At 42.0% G+C, this 20,028-nt stretch overlaps 1 protein-coding gene across 5 annotated transcripts; it reads right to left on the reverse strand.

The window, feature by feature from the left end:
* Positions 1–2,511: 2,511 nt before the first annotated feature.
* Positions 2,512–20,017, reverse strand: IL4R (interleukin 4 receptor). Of its 5 annotated transcripts, XM_064519974.1 has the most exons (13): positions 19,716–20,017; positions 19,214–19,353; positions 16,989–17,148; positions 14,875–14,988; positions 10,923–11,064; positions 9,875–10,029; positions 8,657–8,811; positions 7,906–8,062; positions 6,989–7,088; positions 6,312–6,381; positions 6,100–6,176; positions 3,824–5,999; positions 2,512–3,735 (listed from the first exon to the last, which is right to left on the reverse strand). In XM_064519974.1, the coding sequence occupies exons 4-13, from the start codon at positions 14,945–14,947 to the stop codon at positions 3,721–3,723; spliced, it is 3,120 nt and encodes a 1,039-aa protein (XP_064376044.1). In that variant the 5' UTR covers positions 14,948–14,988; positions 16,989–17,148; positions 19,214–19,353; positions 19,716–20,017; the 3' UTR covers positions 2,512–3,720. The 5 variants fall into 5 exon arrangements, with proteins under 5 accessions (XP_064376044.1, XP_064376043.1, XP_064376042.1 ...); XM_064519973.1 differs by lacking the exon at positions 16,989–17,148 and having other exon boundaries at positions 19,743–20,017; XM_064519972.1 differs by lacking the exon at positions 16,989–17,148.
* Between the last annotated feature and the right edge of the window lie 11 nt (positions 20,018–20,028).

Below are 20,028 nucleotides of genomic sequence, written 5' to 3' on the forward strand. Positions count from 1 at the left end.
ATGTGATAAGCTTCAACTTTGCTTAGGTGTGTTAGTGGGGTATCCGGAAGCTGCCCTCTTCCTTGCTTGGCTATTTTCTTGCCTTTGTTTTGGAACAATCGGCTTTGAGAGTGCTCCAGCTGAAACCCGGACTGCTTCATTGTCTCATTCCTTTGATTAAGTACCAGCAAGATCATGACGAGCTTTTGCCCAGCTTCCCACTCTGCCACCACAGATGAGTCAGAGGGGCCTTGAGAGCTCTGTGAAATTGCTGCAAGATCTGATGGAAGGCTGATGGCATGACATGGCTGCCTCAGTCATAGCATTAAAATTCTGGGTAAAATGTGATCATATGATATGTCACTGCGTGGGAGCATGAGGCAGAATTTGTACTTAGTAATCTGTGGAGGTGGGGAAATATCTATGTGTGCATGTGCACATGCATATGCATTGCACAGGCACAGCTCCCCTGAGAATCAGTCAAAAACACCTATTCTTTGTAAAAGTATCTGCATACAAAAATACACATTTTAGAAGCATCTCTGTCAGAGCTGGAATACAACTCCACAACCCACGCTCTCTAGGGAGTTTTTCCTATAGAAAAGACATGTCTAGGAAGAGGATTTTTGTCACATCATTCCACAAGCAGAGATAAATACCATAGAGCAGGGCAGCAGAAGCCACAAACTCCTCACTTGGTTCTCTCACTCCTTTGTCCTTTGGCCATTTCTCTGCTAGAAAGTGACACCTAAAAGAAACTTGTTTTCTTAGATCAAGTTTGTAGCTCATGACAGATAAGCACTCATTCTTGAAGTGTGCCTGGACAACATAGGGTCCCAAAGAAAGATGTAAGACAAGTTATAAGACCCCCCCCCCCCCCCACACACACACAAATTAGCTTGTCCCTTTCCCCAGGAACTTGCTCCACCAGTTTGTTTAAACCCCCGTCTTCAAGCCCCTGCTCCATACTCCCCCACCCTCTTCTTGTGGTCATTATTAGCTTTCAAAGGGCAATGACAAAACCTGTGATTGATGGGAATTTTCCAACAGCTGCTCAGTACAAGTGCATAGGTCTAATGAGCTAACATTGCTTATGCAGAAGGGTGGGACTAACACCAGCGAGAAAAAAAAAAAGGAAAAAAAGGAGGAAAAAAGCAAGCACATGGCATTTTCTGCGAAGGAAAAGCAGTTTATCAGAACTAGCCCCTCCTGTACTGGGAATACACCTGCTTTTCTCAAGAACCCATTTCACTCATACGTGAGAATGACAAATTAGGTTGGTAATACTTGGGAGGCAGCCAGATAAGGAAGATGTGGAGGTGGAGTGACTGTGAGTAACAAATGGCCTTAGAACTAGGCTAAGACCAGGCACAAGCCTTCACTTGCACTGCAGTCTTATAAACAGACTGAAATACACTGAAAATACATTTATTACAATGAGTAGTTCTCTGACCAGATAGGAACCCTCCACTAGCTAAAAAAGTCAGGCATGGAGGGTGCCAGCTTTTGGGACTGAGGTGCCTCTCCTGGTGAGGTGGAGCCGCTCTGCAAACAGACTGGTCCCTGGGAGGTGTGGTTCAGGCCAGCACACTGCATCAGCAGTCCTAGAAGCAAGCCACAGGTCAGAGCCCACGCCTATTGCCAGCCGATCATCATCTTACACCAGAAACTTGTCATTTGAGACACACCTGTGTTTTATAGCCTGGCTATAGCTCCGAGTCCCAGGAGTGGAGGAAGCAGAGGAGGGAACACTAACTTGGATCAACCTTCAACCACGCAGCGTGTCTATCATAGGAGGGAGAGGTGAGCGGGCCAGCTAGCCCAGCTGTTTAACATCGGTTCTGAGTTCGGGCAAAGGTATAGGGACCCCCTTCCCAAAGAGTTACAGTTTGATTTGATCCAAGAAAGACTGAAAGGAGGAAAGGGGTAGAACACACAAGCAGAGAACGCTATCCAATGGAAATAAATGGACAGGAGGAATAGCTATGTGGAAAGAAAAGGCAAGGGAAAGGGAGAATGAAGCTGCAGTACACCAGTGCAAAGAACTGCTGGAGCCATCAGCTTTCCAACCCTCGCCCGAGCAAAGCTCTCCTGGCTGCTCCAGCCAGGTGCATGCCTTCCAGGAGGACCCCCGCAACGGCCCAAGCGAGATTAAAGGGGCAGAAAGCACCACTTGTGTCCCTATGCCTCCCTTTACAGCCCTGTGCTCCTATAGCACACAGTGAGTAACTCGTTCCAGGTAGCTGCAGCAACTAGCTGTGGGTTTTTGCTTAAACTTGATTTTGCTTGGCTTTAGGGAAGTGAGTTAGCATACTCATGAGGCTGACCATGGCCTCTTTGCATGTTCCTGTTCCACTATTTCAGTGAAGGTTTGTTTGGTGGGTCCTGAAAAGCCTCATTATCTGGCAGTGCCTCACAGCCGTTCCACATCACAGAACATGTGCTGATTTAACTACAGCTGACTGCAATCATGAAGACAGAGTATTTCTGATAGAGTTAAACCTCATCTGAAAGAAAATAAAATTCAACCTGTTATTTTCAATGGCAATTTTTAATATGCTCATCAGAAGCTTAAGTTCACATAGTGAGATCTTTTACCATCCACCACCTTAATGAAAGTGGGCTAGATACCAGTGCTTATGCAAATGTTAGCTATCTCATCTGAATACAGATGCTTCACTGTGAGTATCCTTCCAGAGCTTACATACCCTTTTTAACTGCTGCAAAATTGGTGCATAGAAACCTTTACTACCTGGCCAACCTGAACTTTGAAGAAAGAGTTGCAGTAAAAAATTCTACTTACAAACAGGTCAAACCTGTTGCAGTGCAGCAGTTACAGATCTGTTCTCAGAGCTGCTCTTATCTTCTTTGTTTATGGATAGGAATGGCAATAGGGTTTTCTGCGTAATGAGAACTGGCTTGAGACATGAAATTAATTATTGTAACAGTCCTTAACTATTTTGCAATACTGCTAATACATTATGGTGGAATTTACAATGCCAAAAATATATGCTAATGCCCTAGAAAAGTTCAGAGTCATGAGTAAAACTTTTGGAACAATTATCCAGCAAAAGACACATGCTATTTTCAAGCCTGGGGCATAATTCCCCATGTTGTCTGGGCACACAAAAATGCTCCATCAATTCAGGTGAGTTTGACCATACACTGGATAGGCTTTCTGGGAAAACATGGTTTAGAAATGTCTGATTCCATGTACAGCTGTGGAATTATGAAATAATTCTGTTTAGTTCTACACACAGAATAATTGCAGGTGTGTGCCATGTAGTTTGGACAAGAAACTAATCCTGAATAATGGCCTGGGTCCAGTCACACATGACATCTCTCACTTTTTCAGTAAATAATTTATGGGAGATGTGTGATGCTGTCAGAGCAAGTCAGTCACTTCCCCTTTGACTTGCAGCTACTTTCAACTTCAAGGTGTGTTAGCACCTTCCACATCACCTTTGTGTGCTTCCCAATCATATACAGAGCCAGAGCAATTATTACAGGAGCTGTACTGAATAAGAACTCCTACTTTATGCAGCTGCTGCTCACTTTTGGAGTGGGATCAGGTCCAGGGAGACCTTAGCTTTGGCTCTACTTCCTTGAGAGAGTTATAGCTGCAATTGTTAGGTACTAACCACTCCTGTCCCCCAAGGGCCTGCATCACACACCTGTTGCCAGCCCTGCAGCACACGAGTGTTACGACGCAGTAAATCCATGTCTGAACTGCAGCAGCCCTCATTTTAAGCATGCCTGGAAAAACAAGCAACATTTCAATTTGCCATACAGTTTACTTCCAAAGGCTGGTTTGGTTCAGCCTTGGCAAGTGTGGCTAGGCTACCTTCATATAACAATTGTCCTCCTGGGCAAGGACTTGTAGAAGTTTCACTTTTTTCTCATTCTTTCTGTTGTTTTCCCTCAATAGTTCTGCTGATCTTTTTTTAATTAGAGGTGTCAGTTTGGATCCCTCATTGGGAATGGTGCAAGAATAAGAAGGACAGGAGTTATCCACAGAAAGAGGAGGTGCCACCTTGTCTATGACCGGGAGCTCCAGCGAATCTGCAGTTTTTCTTTTTAAGCTTAGCCCACTTCTGTCCAGTGATTCTTCTGGTAAGTTACCTGCTGAGCCCCATCTTCTGCTTACCACATGCTGTATCACCTCTTTATTTTCCCCCGTATTTCCAGGCTTCTTCAAATGGGTATGTGTGTGGCACTGGAAGTCAGCATTTAGTCTGTTACTGCTGCTCTCTTGCATTCCTTTATCGGCACAGTCAAAGCTATCAGGTTTTGCCCCCTTTATAGTTTTTTCTCTGCTTTTAAAATCTTGAGAGTTCACCTCTAACAAACGCAACAGCTGTAAGTCTCTGATGGTGTTTTCATCATTGCTATCACTAGAGAGCTCATTAGAGTTGATAATCCAAAGCCTGTTATCGCTGTTCTGTGAGACATTCTCACTAGTGGCTAAACCTGGGACAATGCCACTATCAAAGCCCTGTAAAATCAAACATACATGGTTGTCTGTCTTCTGGTCAGGTTCACGGATTATGGTATCTGGAGGTGCTTCTCTGAGGTTGTTGTACAGAAGACTAAGAAAGGGTTCATACTGTGACCTACAGATAACCTCACTGTCATTGTCAAAGTATGTGCCATTACATTTAACGGCAGTATCAAAAGATTGATAACCAGATGGTCGAGGTCCAATGGGGCAAGAAATGACATCTGCTTTCTTTTGAACATTTTGATATGTTATTTGCTTATATATTTCCTCCTCTGGTAGGAAAGCTGAAGCTCTGTTATTTGCATGTGTGGAGAAAGATGGAAAATCAGTATGATCTGAACAGGTGCTCTGAAAATCAAGCTCAGTGCAGGCAGATCTGTAGTTGGCATAACATCTCTGATCGCTAGGGAGTTGATAAATTTCATCTCTGCAGTGAAGTTCTGGATTCTCTGAAAACTGCGTCAAAGGCAGTGAGGAGCACATGTTTTCAAAACATGGAGTCAGACTGTTGTTAGCCGTAGACTGAGACAGAAGAGTATCAAAGCTCTTGCACGCAGAACCACCAGGGCCCTTGGATGGAGATACAAGGGTGTCAAAACTCTTGTATGCAGAGCTACAGGGCCCCACGGATGGAGACACAAGGGTGTCAAAACTCTTGTATGCAGAGCTACAGGGCCCCACGGATGGAGACACAAGGGTGTCAAAGCTCTTGTATGCAGAGCTACAGGGTCCTAAGGACGATGACACAAGGCTATCAATGCTCTTGTATGCAGAGTTGCTTATTCTGTGTTTGATGATCTCGAAGGCTGGTTCCTTTGGTGATTCCTGAATCAAGACAGACGAGTCATGCTGAATTTCAGAACTGCATGAAGAAAGGCTTTGGTCAAGCATATCTGGAGGACCTCTTGCCTCCAGAGAAGCAGAATTTGTGTTAGAGCTTTGATAGCCAGATTCAAAGGATTCTTCTGATCGTGCTGACTTCTTGCTGGCTGTACTGCAATTGTAGTCATCTTGTGAGACTTCGGAGAAAAGGGAGTCTGTGTGAAAAATACCACATGGCTGCTGATGCTGGTCTGCATTTTCTTTTGGATTTTGCTGCAACGGGTTTTCTGACTCAAGTCCTTCAAAGGTTTTATTCTTATCTGTGATGACGTCTCTATCTTCATTGCCTTGCGTATTGTTTTCATCTGCCAGGAGCTCCATGAACATGTTAGCTAGTGCATCATTATGTTCAATGTGCTCCCTGAAAGTACTGGCACCGCCCTCACAAGGCTCAAACATGGTGACCTGGTCACAAGTCTCTTCCTGGCTCTCAGCCTCAATGTCTGTTAAACATTCACAGATTTCAAGAGACTTTTCAACCAGAATTGTCTCAGGGGTTAAAACCGCACCATTGCCTTTTGGGAACCAGTCTCCAGACTTGCTGTAGCAACTGCAAGGTTTCTCAATGTGTGAGATATTATCTTTTCCCTTGAAGCTTTGGCCTGACAAACTTTGAGCCAGACAGTTCTTGCAACTTCTGTTTTGGGGAATCAAAAGGAAAGTATGGTTAATGTTTATGTAATAGGAAAGTATTTTATGCTATAAAGCAGACAGGTTTTTTTCTTTCTCTTACTTACATTTGGTTTTCCATCCGACTCTGCTTTAAGTCGTGGAAAGGGAACTTAATTTCATCAATGTAGCACAAAACTGAAAACTGATAAAGACAGACAGGATTTAAGACACGTGAATTTTATTTAGTATCCCCCACAATAGCCAGCCAATAGCAGTTACTACATATTCTGTTTTTAATTATCAGGAAAAAAGATTTTTTGCAAAGCCCTTAAATTACCTTGACATTTTTTACAACCAAATGGCTCTTGGCTGGATTTGGGATTTGATCCCACCATTCCTTCTTCACTCTGTAATGCAAGAAAGAAAATTGTTTGCTTTGACGGCATTTTGACTTGATCTTCATACATTTTCCTCCTCTGCTCTGCTCTCCCTCCTAGCTGTCTGCATTTCAGCAACAGGAAGTGCTGCTTCTGTGCTTCTCCAAATGATACTTTTTTATTAAACTAGTGCAGAGACATTCATATATTTGGTGATAAGTATTCTGTGCAACCACAGGCACATGTTCTTCTAATCACGTATGAAAAGATGAGAGAAACAGATAGGATCACACTTTCATATACTACCATTAAAAAATGAAAAAAGAAATACAGACATTTAACCATCATTACGGGGATTCCAGCAAAGACTGGGGCACCAAAATGACATACTCCATAACTGCAGTTTGCTCTGGATGCCATAAGAAAAGCATTTTAATAAGACTGACAGAGAATATTCAGTTATCCTTTCAGAAAATGACAGAGTGCAACTGATTCATGTTTACAAAAAATTTGCTTGTGGAGTCTGAGATAAAGGTGCTGAGGAAAAACAAACCATTAGATTCCTGTACTACTAGACATTCAACCAATCTACAGCAATACTGATATCTGTGTGAACTTTGAACAGTGTTATACATACTTGGTAAAACAGAAGTAACAAATTACAGCTACTGCCATGATCAGTATGCAGGATACAGGAACAGCCATCTGCAGAATGTCTTCGGTTGTTACTTGATAATCTATTAAATAAACATACACATTTACAGGTGTATGTATTTGTAAATACAAGTACCATGAATGCCGTATCTGTCGCTCTTCTTTTGCACCTTAAAATAACACTGGACATAAAATAAAGCCTTCAGACAAACATCAGAACTTACACAGCTGCCAGTGGCAATGGTGTGTGGCATGTCTGAAAGACCAGTATGAGTACTGCACTCAGTTACTGCAGGCAAGTTAGGAGCTGGGAGGGCCCACCTGTGTCCTAAAGCCATTTGCCAGCTCTCAGAGACAAACCTGTCACGAAGCTCCTAGCATGGCATTACCAACTTCCACTGAAGCGCAGCCATGCTTCTCATCCTCTCTGTTGCTCTTCAGAGACTTCTCTAAAATCTCAGCTCTCTCACGGTTAAAAGTATTGCTTAACTTCAAGCTTAAATGTCTCTTACGGTTAGTTTATACTCACTTGCTCTTACATCAACATTGCCGTTTAGTTTAAGTAGCTCTTCTCCTTCCCTGGTGTCTACTTCCTGAAATACTTGTAGAGAACAAATATATCCTCTTTCAGCTTTTTTCTTTCCCCACAAGGCTAAACAATCCAAGGTCCCTTCCTCAGTTTTTCTAGGAGTTGCGTTTTTGCATTTAGTCTCCTTGGAAGCCTTCACAGAGTGGTTCACAATACATTCAAAGTGATGATGATGATTTTATTTGCAGTTATTGCAAATCACTTGATTCCATTACTCTCCTCTGATAAATAAGAGGCAGTGGGGCATGCAGAATGTGGTTTATAAAAGCACACTGTCTTTTTACCAAGCCGCTACTTGTAACAATACTTACCATAGTGAAATTCAACCCTGTCACTCCAGTCACTCCAGTAGGCTGGGTAGTCTGTATAGTTACACCGTACGCATACAACGTAATCATACCCTTTCCTCAAAGAGCTTGCAATAATTTCAAAGCTTTTTGTCTGATAGTTAATTGATTTTATAGAAACCTGAAAAGAAAGTGAGAAAGTTAATTTTGATTTTTTATGGGATGAAGGATTGGCGGCAGCAATTATATACTAGTACTGTTATGTGCTTCGGTGAGCTTTCACAAATGAGCAGGTGAAGGACTGCATATATGATCTGCTGTGATACTGTGTTTTGCTGTCATTAGTGCGTAACATTTGTGACACGCCACTGTGCACGTTCTTCCCCTTCCAGAAGGAGCCTGGCCCTAAAGTGCTGGAGTGCTCTGGATGGTGCCTGAAATGCCTCAAGTGCGCCAGAGCCACGAGCTGCCTCAAGTCTCCTCATGCCCAAGGAGCACAACGAAGGTCCAGGAACAGAAATGTTGTATTTTGAATCCTTGCCCAGCCTACTGAGAGCCACAGGCCAGTCAAAAGAGTTTCAGTCCCTTAAAGCCCAGGTCGAACCTCCCTGGGGCAAAGTGACCTCTGGCAAGGCTGTGCTCAGTGGGAGCTGTCCTTGCTGGCCCTGACACTACTAATAATGAAATGATTACAAAGCTCTTCAAGATTTTTCAAAGGACTTTTAAAACCTGAAAGCTGCAGAGATAGAGAATGAAGAGACTGTCAGTCTCTTACCTCTGTGGGGTCCTGCTTGCTCCAATATTTTACTTCATAGATCACCGGCTGTCCAGAGAGCATGGACGGAGGGGTATAGCTCTCTTCCCAGCTCAGATTGAAATTACCATTTTCAGCTTTCTCAATGGCAAGATTTTTGGGGGCCCTTGGCTTAACTGTACATTAAAAAATACAATTAAGAAGAGCATTGCAATGGGAAAGCACTGATGGAGAGAAGCAGAGAGACAAATATTTGCCAGAGACCAGAGTCTCACCACAGTAAATGCATTTAGCCCTTTTCACTATGCTCTAGCACAAGGATATAAAGGACAAAACAGAGTAACTGCAATGTGTTCATTAACAATCACTGGGTTTTCAAGTTAGCTGAACAAATTTCAAGTTCTACTTTATGGTACACTGAATGCAGCTTCCAAAATGGAAAAATGGGGTTAATCTGTGCCCTCACAGTAGCATGCTGCGCCTTGGGGTAGACATAGAGCTTCTGACAACTTCTCAGCCAGATTGTTCTGGCTGTCTCTTTGAGATTGATGCAGGTTTATTCTGCTGACGAGCAGAAGCAGCATCAACTGTTCTGAAATGAGCCAGATCACCGGTGCAGATGAATGCCTGCCCAAGACACTTGAATGATTTCTTGAGTATTTGAGGTGACACATTGTTCTAAACAAGCTAGGCGCTTGTAAAAACAGACACAAACTAAATCTATGCTCTGTCCTGAGAAAGAGAAGAATCATTAACTTTTATCACTGGTTGTTATAATCCAACAGTAATTACTGCGAAAAGCTCTGTTCGGGGGGGGGGGGGGATATTCAACTAGCATGAAAAATCAGGGAGGATGACAAAGACAGAAATAGTAGAATTGCAGCAGGGTAGCCTAGTTTCTTCCTAGAGACTGGGAGTAGCACCTTCCTCAGCATCTTCTATGGCCACAAGCAAAATGCGCTAAAGATATGGCTAAGCCCTCAAACTGGTGATTGCTGGAAGCTGAGAAGGTATAGCTAGAGGAAGAACCACTCTCTCCTTGCACCATTTCCTTTATTCTTTCCTTAAGAATCTGCTCTAGAATCAGGTTACTAAGCCAAATGAACCTTTGATTTGAGCCAGCAGAGCATTTTTCACCTCCAATAAGGAGAAACTCTTCAGGTAACATTAATGAGGAGTTAGCTAGGATTGCAAAGCCTGTAACCAGATGTCCTGGTGACAAAGTAAATAGTTTCTTACCAACCAAGGCTGGTGTAACACTGTAATTCCACATATCAGTCCCATTGAACTGCAGAGCTAGAATATAGGTGAGGCCTGATACAAAATAATCAGAACATATTGTGCAAGTGCATGTGGAACTCTCTTTTCCATTCTCAGGGACACACACATGATTTCTGAAAAACAGAGAGAAAATTGTGATATTTACATAGTGTTACACACTCTATTCTTCAAAATGTGCAATCAAGGTTCCTGGTGTGTAGAGCTAATATAATCTGAGAGAAACAAGCTTAGTTCTTAGAAATATTTAGCCAAAACAATCCAGAACAGAACTATCTCCCAAAACCTTAAATAACCCATCCAACCTCAAACACTCCTCAGCTATCTGCTGCACTAATGAAAAACTTGATGGAAAACTAAGGATTGATCCCAAGAGGAAAAATTAACACCAAAAGCATCCTTTGTCGCACTTCAGCCTCTGAAAGAGCAGGTTAATGGCTTGTTAGTATGGAAACGGTTTTACTACGTTGTAAAAAAAAAGGTTACTCGGATGTCTCTGTGGAGAAATCATACGGAAAGGAAGGGGAAGAGCCTAGGTACGTCTTCCTTGTAGGAAGTGACAGGAAGACTCCCTCTGCACAGGTTAGGAGCAAACAGTCTGTGCAGGAACAAGGAGTTACGCTGTATGCGGAGAAGTTCACCTGGACTCTAGGCAAGGGTTCCTTTTACACAGGCTGCAGACAGGTAAATCAGATAAGTTTCTCCTGAAGGAGGTAAAAATTCTCCTGAAACGAAGGTTAGGTAAACTTATATGAGCCCTAGTACTCCTACAAGTAATACTGGATCACTCTGCTGTACTAAGAGAGCAAAGAAGTCTGCAGAAGAGTGCTCCACTGAATAGAGCATGCTGTTTATAGAAGCATCCCATTTTTCCTCTTGTCCAGAAGAATAATCCTGATTCCGTTTTGCCCCAGGCTCCTGTGGCAGGGGGAGGAAATCAAAGCTGATAATGACTATAGCATATTTTAAGGTCCAACAATGATAATGGAGAGTTTTATTGAACACTTACCGCAGAGACAAAAATTCCTTCCTGTAATAGAGCAGGAATTCTTTGGAGCAGTTTGTCTGTGTGGGCACCTTCCAGTGACAAACCAGTTCTTTAGCATAGTCAGTGACGCACGCAAACTCCTGTACATGTCCTGTAGCCGTAACTAGGGAGAAGCAGCACACAGTAAGAAACAGGAGAATCAAAAGAATAAATCAGACTAAGCAGGAACATAAAATCCTTTCCTCTAAACAGAGTGATCAACCCCTTGTAAGGGAAGTGAAAGCACAGCCATTTCTCATGTTCTGGGTAAACAGAAAGAAGTATGTGACACCAAGTATCTCCAGAAAGGTGAACACAACCTCTACGCTTTTGAAGGCCTGCAGTAGAAATACTGAAATAAAAAAGCACGACTCATCTAATACAGACTTCTAGGCATAGAAAATCTGATCTTGATGAGCTCTACTTAAAACACACCAACTTTTAAAACAGCATCACCCCATGTGTTAAATACCCAAGGTTCAAAAACCAAAATGCAGATGATTAAGAGTCAGACCAAGATCTCTGCCTAAAGGCATTTACCTGTGCTTTATCTACTCTGGTTCCAAGCCTCCTGTGTGAATGGCCCTCCGCCTCCCCTGAACAGTTCTCCATTGCCTAGAGGATCTTCGTGTCCCAGATTTTCATCCAGTATACAGCTTTTCTTAATTTCATTCAGTATTTCCTCTTATAGTTTGTATTTTTCTTTCTTGTGATAGCGTTCAGGGTTCTGATCAGAATCAGAGTCACATTGTTCTGGGCACTGAGAGTGCACAGAAAAGCCCTCAATCCCCGTACTGCAATGTTATTAGCATTTGCTATCTCTTTATTGGTGATATTTAAGAACAAATGAGAAAACATTGGTCAAATCAGCTTTGACAGAACTGGAAAGAGAAATGGAAAACACAATCCTCAGTATCCTTTCCAGCCTCATTTCCCCATTATTTTAATATGCTCTGCATAGTGAAACAAGGAGCAGAAACAGTTATGTGACATTAAGATCGTGCTGTTACTAGGATTAACAGTGTGCCAAACCTATGGTACTGAAATGTGATCATTTCTAAATGAAGCTGTCAGAAATTACTAATACTTTTATCACCCTAGACAATTCTTTCCCTTCTTCCATGTTTGACCTTTCAGATATTTGTAAATATTTACAGTATCTCCCTTTTCTTGCACAGGTCATACAGATCTAATTATTTCTATCCTGCTCTATATCTCAGTTCCCCATAGAAATTTAGAGTATCTTTGGTTGGTTGTTAGTATCCTATTTATTGATATTTTTCTGATGGTGAGTTTCCAAAGAGATTTTGCTAGAAGTATTCCTGCTGCAGTTATGTAAGGGCCATATAAAGACATGATTTCATTTCTGTATAGTACGCAAATAATTCTGTTCACACAGCCCAGCACACGACTGACTTCATTCTTGTCATTTACACTGCAAATTCAAGACTAATTTGCCACTGATTCACATCCTGTAAGGTCCTTCAGACACTGCCGCTTTGCAGGCTTCTTCATCCCAACGAGTGTCTATATTTCAGATTATTCCTCCCATGCAAGAGCTTTTATTGCCAAAAATACCAAGTTTCACTATTTTCTTCCTACTTTTCTTCTTTTTTTGTGGTCCCTTTGTGTTTTTTTTTTTCTCTAATATAACTTCTGCATACTTTGATATAGTATAGCTTCTGCAGATAAACATGTTGGTCAGCTACCTTTTAGTGGGCATAATGACATCTCAAATAGAATTGGATCTACCACCAGGCCCAGTGTTGCTTCATTAGAAACCTGATTCAAAGAAATAGTTCATTGCTTAGTACTGTCTCTTTGGTACTTGGACATATCACTTTCACTTCTCTTTTTAAAAGGCCTCCCACAAAACTCGATTACCAAGCAGTCCTGGATCACTTGAATAATCCCAATAACCATAGTGGGGCTCATTTATGCAAATGAAAATGTAGTGCAATTTCAAGGAACCGTTTTTAAATTCTGCAAGAATCATAATCTAATTTTTCTGGTATGTTGGCTGGTTATAAACCTAGAACTACCTGTAGCTCATGGTTTCATTATTGTCCAAATATTGAAGTAGTGTCTTGTTCTATTTTAGTTACCAAAGATAGATGTTTATCTTGTAGATAAAAACAAGCACTCTTAATTCCTTTCTGAATGACAGCATTGCATTTAGTTCCCTTTTGTCCTGCCTTGCCCATGATTCTTCAAATACAACAAAAAAGAAGAAAAATCAGAAGAGCAGCAAGTTAAAGATTAAACTTCTGCAATACTCTAACAGCCACACTGCTCGTTTATTTTAAAAGAACTGTTATCTATTTATCTTGTTACTGTTTAAATTTCTGTTGCTATTTATATTTTCATTGTTCATTTTTATTATTTTTCCACTTGAAAATGGGCTTTTAAAAGAACTACTAAATGTTGAGCCCTTTAAAGATGGACTTTGCTATTTTTCAGTGTGTTAATCTTACATTCTCAAGATTCCTTGAATTATATGAAGCTCTTCCTGCTGTGCTGTTGTGATGACTTGCAACTTTGCTTTATCTTGCCTTTTAGTGTCCTCATGTCTTCCCTGCATTCTAAACTATTCCTTGTATTCTTTTCCTATGACCTTTTCCATCTCTGATACGACATTTTTGTAAACCTCAGATATTTAAAAGTTTCCTTTTGAAACCACATGCAGTACAAAGTTTACTTTCAGTTCATGTAGTTGAAAAAGGGAACTGAAATAATGGACTTCTTTTTCATCCTCAGCAAGAATAACATGATGAAGAAACTTAAAACGTGGTAATCTGAAATTAAAACTTGATAATTTATAGAAAATCTGTAGATCAAATGACCCAGCCAATGTGCACTTACAAAGCTTGATCGTTCTCATTAATTCAAATTGCAAAATTCCCTCCAGCATCACCAGCAGCATGTTCTGAACTCATAGTACATAAGGAAGTAGCTAATAAACTTTTTTTTTTAGGAATAAGTTATTTTTGTTTTATTTTTTACTGGTTTTGTTTGCTTTTATTAAAAATAAAGCAGACTATTGTGTAGCTACTTAAAAAACTATGGAAAGCAGAATATTAACTGATTTTCCAGAGAATAAAGACATGTTCCTGGAAGATAAAATTTTATAAATCTAACTTCTCTTTATAATGAAATATCATAAAAGATATAAGGAAAAAATTTTTCATATTCAGCTCCTGTCAGGTGAACTTCAGAAAACAACCATTAAGTAACTAGCAGCACTAAGACTTAATGTGAATATACATCTTGCCAGACTGAAAGATGTGATGTCCTGTCTGCTCATCACTATATGTCAGTCATCTCTCCCTGTATGAGCACCAGTCGCAGCATGAAATGTCTTACAGTAAGTGCTTGCAAAATTTGTTCAAATAAGTTTTCCAGCTTACTAACTCTACACACTTTGGAGAATGCAGCTGACGGCTGCCTTTTGACTGTAGGTCTACAGGTTCACCATCCTTCTTAGGAGCACAGCTCCCCCAAGGTCTACTGCTGCTGATTCCTTTCTGGCTCACGTGGTGGGCAGTGGCAGTTATGAAAATAAGCAAATGAGAGACGAGTGGGCTTTCCACCTTATGGGATGTTTACAGAGATGTCCCTCGGTCATTGCAGAGGATCCTATTTGCAGCAAGGTGTCCAATATAGATTAGATAATGGGGAAGCAGACAGATGACTTTCCAAACCTCAGTTTCTGCTTCTTGCAAATTCCTATTTCTTACTGCCAATATGGAAAAGGTCAGAAAAAGAGAAGATCTGAGAATTTATTCTGATGCATGAATATCTCTGATACATGTAGTTACACATTTTACTCAAGTCAATTAATGGTAGTAATAATGTTGTCTACTAGTTATTCCTACTCATGATAAAATACTGTCGATAACTTCAGTGTAATAACTCAAAACATTGACGAACATACTTTCATTTGTTGCATATGAAAAGAAAAGGATCCACAGGGTATGCAGTGCAGCACTTGGGATTCTTGCCATCATCGACACTGGTCAGGTTCAGCAGGACAAGCTGTGCTCAAACTCTGCCAACAGAAAACATTACAAGCTCACATCAGTGTCCTAGGTGAGGGAGGGCTGTAGCTCTTCCTAGCACTGTGCTGGATGTCAGGATTGAGATCCCCTGCAGTCCCTGATCCTCCTGAAGTTTGTTCATGGAACAACGTGAACTGTAGGAGAATAAGGGTGACACAAATGAGTCAGAAGATTTTTCTGCAAAAATGTAGTTACAGAGTATATTAGATTGTCACCTGCTGTGGGCCTACTCTTTTCAGGTACTAAGAAAAAAAAGATGCTGTTTCTACCCCAGATATTAAAAGAATAACCACTGGACCAAAACAATTAATTGACAATCAACATGTCACCAGAGCCATATGATTCCACTCAGATAACTGAAAGAATTTAAGAACAAGGTGCCTGAGCTGTTGACTGTAATTTTGTCCACAGTCCTATCACCATTACCCTGGATACTGAGAATTGCCAACCTCTTAAAGTTTTGAGCAAAGACCTCTGCACGGAATGCAAACAGCATGCAAATTTATTAAAACAATAACTAAATTAGAAGTTGTAAAGCATATACAGAGATATGAGATCATTTAGCACAACTTTAGAAAAAGAAAATTATGCAGCTTTTTTATATTACAATTCTTGAAGCATAGTGAAGTTCAGTAAGTAAACTGAAAGCAGATGAAATAATTCACTTAAGAGTTTTGAACAGCTCCCCCCCCCAAGATTTTACTGAAGACACAAAATAGCCATTTGGTAGAAGATCCTATTCGGGATTAGATGTGGCTACCAGCTTGCACATCGCTAGAAATGTATGTGGTGAGAGTATTTGATAACTAGGTAAATTTGTATGTAAAGTCATGCTCACTAATATGGGGTGACCATGACTTTGCATTCAGCATAAAGAGGGATAAACCTCATTCAGAAACACATCATCTGTTGACACAGAATGCTTTTATCCCTTCCTCTTATGCTCTTGGTATTTTCTAATCTCCGAGTCTGGACACAGCGTTCTTACACTTACTACCTGCGTGCCACACCTGCTCTGTTTACGTCTGCAGAGCTCCCAGGTGGCATGGTGTTTTTGATTCCAAAACCTCACGATCCTCTTTGTGTGACTGAGTAAAGAGGACAGAAACTCTCAGAAGATCTCTTCTAGTAGGAGACAGGTTTTTGGCTTTCTGCAGAAGTTCTCTTAGATTTTGAAGCAGAAGAAACCATAGAAACATATTTGTTGCTGGTGACTGAGTACCCTCTACTACTAACCTAACTACAAAAGTCAAACAACCCTTGACACTTCTGCCAGATTTGAGATTCACCAGCGCACAAGACAAAAGGAATTGGCTGAGGGATCAGCAACTTTGCTGCGGTATAAACTTAAGTGATTAGCTTAGGAAGAACTTGATGTTGTTTTGGAAATATGCATGTGGGCACTGTACACACATAGGAGTGCGTAGCCACAGAAGCATGCTGCTGAAGCGATATTCTTTCAAATACCACCTCTCAAAAACTGGTCAGACTCTCAAGAACAGCTGCTGAATACTTCCTGTCAATTAGAATAGACGCGGCGTAGACAACAGTCAGAATCCTTCCCAGCTGAGTAAGGCACAGACAGAAAAATAACTTTTTTTTTTTTTATAAAGAAGCCCATGCCTTTCACTGATGAATTTATCTACATAAATCATAGCAAAATGTAGCAACAGAATCTTAATTTCTACAATACATTTAAAAGAACTAGCACTTCTTTTATAGTGTATCTTTACTTCAGTGTAAGTTAGACTCAGCTCCAAACCTCATTATCCAAGCTGCCACTTTTTATGATGCTGTACTTCTTCCATTCTCACACACATTCAGGAAAACTATTACTCAACAGCTGAGTTTTTCACTTTTGGCGACAGACAAAATGTGATCAAGTACACTAATAAAGTTTTTGAAAAGAACACAAATGCCTTTTTGCAGCTCAGAAAAAGAAAGAGCAAAGCGCTCCAGCAAACAAAGTCTTTCTTCTCCTCTTTCTTACTGGCATTCTCAAGAGAGGAAATGCTTGCTTTTCCAGTCCATCGCTGAGTAATAGCGTCCCATGACTGCAGTTCCAAGAAACCCTGAAAACTTTTGCCAAATAATCCTGTATCACGTAAGTACGTAAGAACCAGCAGACTGCAGAGCAAAAAATCTCTCTCCTACAGGAAGAAAGAAGATTTGGACACTTTGATGAAAGTGGATTTAATCCACAGCTCTAATGAAAAGCAAACTTTTTTTTTTTTAAATAAAAGGAGTGGATTATAAAACCAATACCAAGGGTTAGGGAGAAAATTTAAAAATGACAATAGCTTTCCCATTTGTAGGATCTTATGTTTTTCTTAATATCAAATAATTAAATATTAAACTTTTAAAGTTAATAAAGTATATAACCATATATAATATACATATACTTAATATTTGTTTAATAAAGTACATAAATATATATATTAAACTTAATAAAGTATGTAAGATATATAGAATATTGAGTTCTCAGCAACCTGTAATCCCAAGTATTATTAAAATAACACTATATATTTGAGGAAAATAAGGCATAAAAGACCTAAATGACTTTCTCAAAACTATGGAAGTAATCCATACAGAGCTGGAAGTAGCTCAATGTGATTATTGGCCCAAGTTATATACTTAAATCATCTGATTATTCCTATCTCTTGAAAAAAATCAAGACATAATTGAAAAGATTTCATTTAATCTTGAGGAAAAAAAAATATTTTCTAGCCTGGGCTTTTAAATAAATTTGGGTCACAGTTAATCTACAGGTATAATCTGCAAAACTGTTATGCTCAAAGGGTAACTCATGCACAAAATACAAATGATGGTCATTTCTACCTAAAATTGCTTAATTTACCTTTGCTGCAATTGTACAGTTAGAGGGCCACTTCCCATTTTAAAACTGGGATTTTAATTGTAAAGGACAACTTGTCTTATTCCTTCTGATTTAAAAAAACTGCTATAACTGCAGACTAAAATCAGATAAGCAGTACAAAGCAAAGCATAATTATGTTATTAGTCAACTGATTTTATATCAACGTTTGAAAAAAAAAAAGATAGGAGATAATTTTTCTCCTGTATTATTATTATTGCTTTTTCTAATTGATTTTTTCTAAATGCCAGCACAAAATGGCACACCTACAGGAATATATCGCATAATACCTACTCTTTGATGTGCAATACGACTGTCAGAGGCAACCACACAAGGTATACCTACAGTCAGAAGCATAGGTGTCGTAGAAAAAGTGGAAGAAAGTTTTCAGAAGAAATTGGATGCTAAGGAGAGAGTCCCGCGCACTGCGCTGAGGAGGAGGTTTGGATGAAGGCGTAGACCAGAAGATACTTGGAGTTCCAGTAAGGGAGGACGGCAACATTGGTGAATGAAGGGCCAAAAGATTAAATGCAATAGCTCCCACTTGGTGTTGTCTAAACTAAACAGAAAACCATTCCCTTATGTTCTTTTCTCGTGCCTCTTTACCACCCAATTAACTCGGCAGTGTGTCAGCGCTGTCTCTACTTGCCATGACTGGCTGGGGGGGGGGGGGGGTAGCAGAAAACCCGACCCAGAACCAGGCCCTCAGATCATGGACTCTTTAGAGGGGAGGCTCTGTCCCCTTTCTTTATCTCACAGGGCAATGTACACATATTACTACATAGCTAGCACAGTACTTCCTGCTGGCTACAGAAGGAATTTCACTTCAAAATGGCGAATTTTAAAGGAACAAGACATTTTTATCTTTTAAGTGAATAACTGCACTAATATTTTAATGCCATCCTCATTGCACAAAGTTCTTCATCTCGGTTGTGATGCTTACTATTAATGACATTTTACGTTCCCTATGCAGTACAAGTGCAAGGCACCCAAACGAAACCTGCGTTTCCAGCACAGCACAGCGCACATCTGGATAAAGCCTCCCTCGTAAATAAGAGAAGAGCCTCTCAAAATGCAATGACGTGCTCTCCCTAGAAAGCTTGAAACTTGTCAGTTTTTACTTATGATTTAAGCTAGAGTTTCTGCATTTGAACATATTCCCTTACTGAGATGATGGAAGAAAGCAAAAGGCATAACGACGTGCTGTTTGGGCCTATAATGAATACAGTACTTTCACATAATTTGACAAATTGCAAAATAACAGCCTGCAAGCAGCAAGATAACTTCAGGTACTTTCTAGCTGGGATCCAGTAGAACCTACGGAAACTGCTGAATTTGCACACCTTGAGAAAACGCCAGTTTTCCGGAGGGTCTGGACCAGGAGGAGCAGCACGGCTCCCGCTGAGAGCCGGAGGTTCACAAACGCGGGACCAGCTTATCACCAACTGATGCTCTCCTGACTCCGCGCGCAGCGGGAACGGTTCTGAGAGGAAGCAAGCTGGGATTCAGGAGAGGGGCTGCAGCTGGGGGCGGCTCGGGTGGCGGCTTCCGCGCTCGGGGAGGACGGGCCCTGGCCGGGCGGGACCTGAGCAGAGCGGCGCTTCCAGCAGTGACACCGCTGCGGTCCCAGACGCACCGCGAAGGGCCCCTCCGAGCCGAGTAACCCCGAGGAAGACGGGCGCCTCGGCCCGCGGCGGTTCCATACCGGCACGGAAGCGCCAGCCACTTCCTCGGCGGTTCAGTCCCCACCAGGGCCCCGCGCCGCCCCGGCCCCCCGGCCCCCGGCGCCGCCCCGCTCCCCCGCCGGCGAGGACGGCGCCGCTCCCGAGGCACCGCGAAACTCACGCTTCCCCCGGCGGCTCCGCGCGCGGCGCAGCACGGCGACAGCGTCCTTCCGCGGGCCGCGCCGCCCGGGGAGCCCCGCCGCCCGCTCCGGCGCCGTCCCGGCAGGCGGCCGCGGGGAGGCGGCGGCTCAGCCGGGCGCCGCTGCCCCCGCCGAGCGCTGACGGGGCCGCGGCGCCTCGGGGCGCGCCAGGCGACCACGGGCGCCGGCCTCGGGCTGGTCTCGGCCGCTCGCGCCGCTCAGGGGGCCGCCAGCACTGCCCGCGGCCGGGCGCGCGCCAGGCGCGGCGGGGGCGGGGGCGGGGGCGGGGGCGGG

This window comes from Dromaius novaehollandiae, chromosome 14, assembly GCF_036370855.1.
Source record: "Dromaius novaehollandiae isolate bDroNov1 chromosome 14, bDroNov1.hap1, whole genome shotgun sequence".
Taxonomy (NCBI): Eukaryota; Metazoa; Chordata; class Aves; order Casuariiformes; family Dromaiidae; genus Dromaius; species Dromaius novaehollandiae.

Coding starts and splice junctions, on each gene's coding strand:
- IL4R (XM_064519976.1), bottom strand. CDS start 14,947: ATGATGGCAAGAATCCCAAGTGCTGCACTGCATACCCTGTGGATCCTT. Junction 10,030..10,922: donor AAGGAATTTTTGTCTCTGCG/GTAAGTGTTCAA, acceptor TCTGTTTTTCAG/AAATCATGTGTGTGTCCCTG. Junction 6,382..6,988: donor TGTTACTTCTGTTTTACCAA/GTATGTATAACA, acceptor CTTGCATTACAG/AGTGAAGAAGGAATGGTGGG.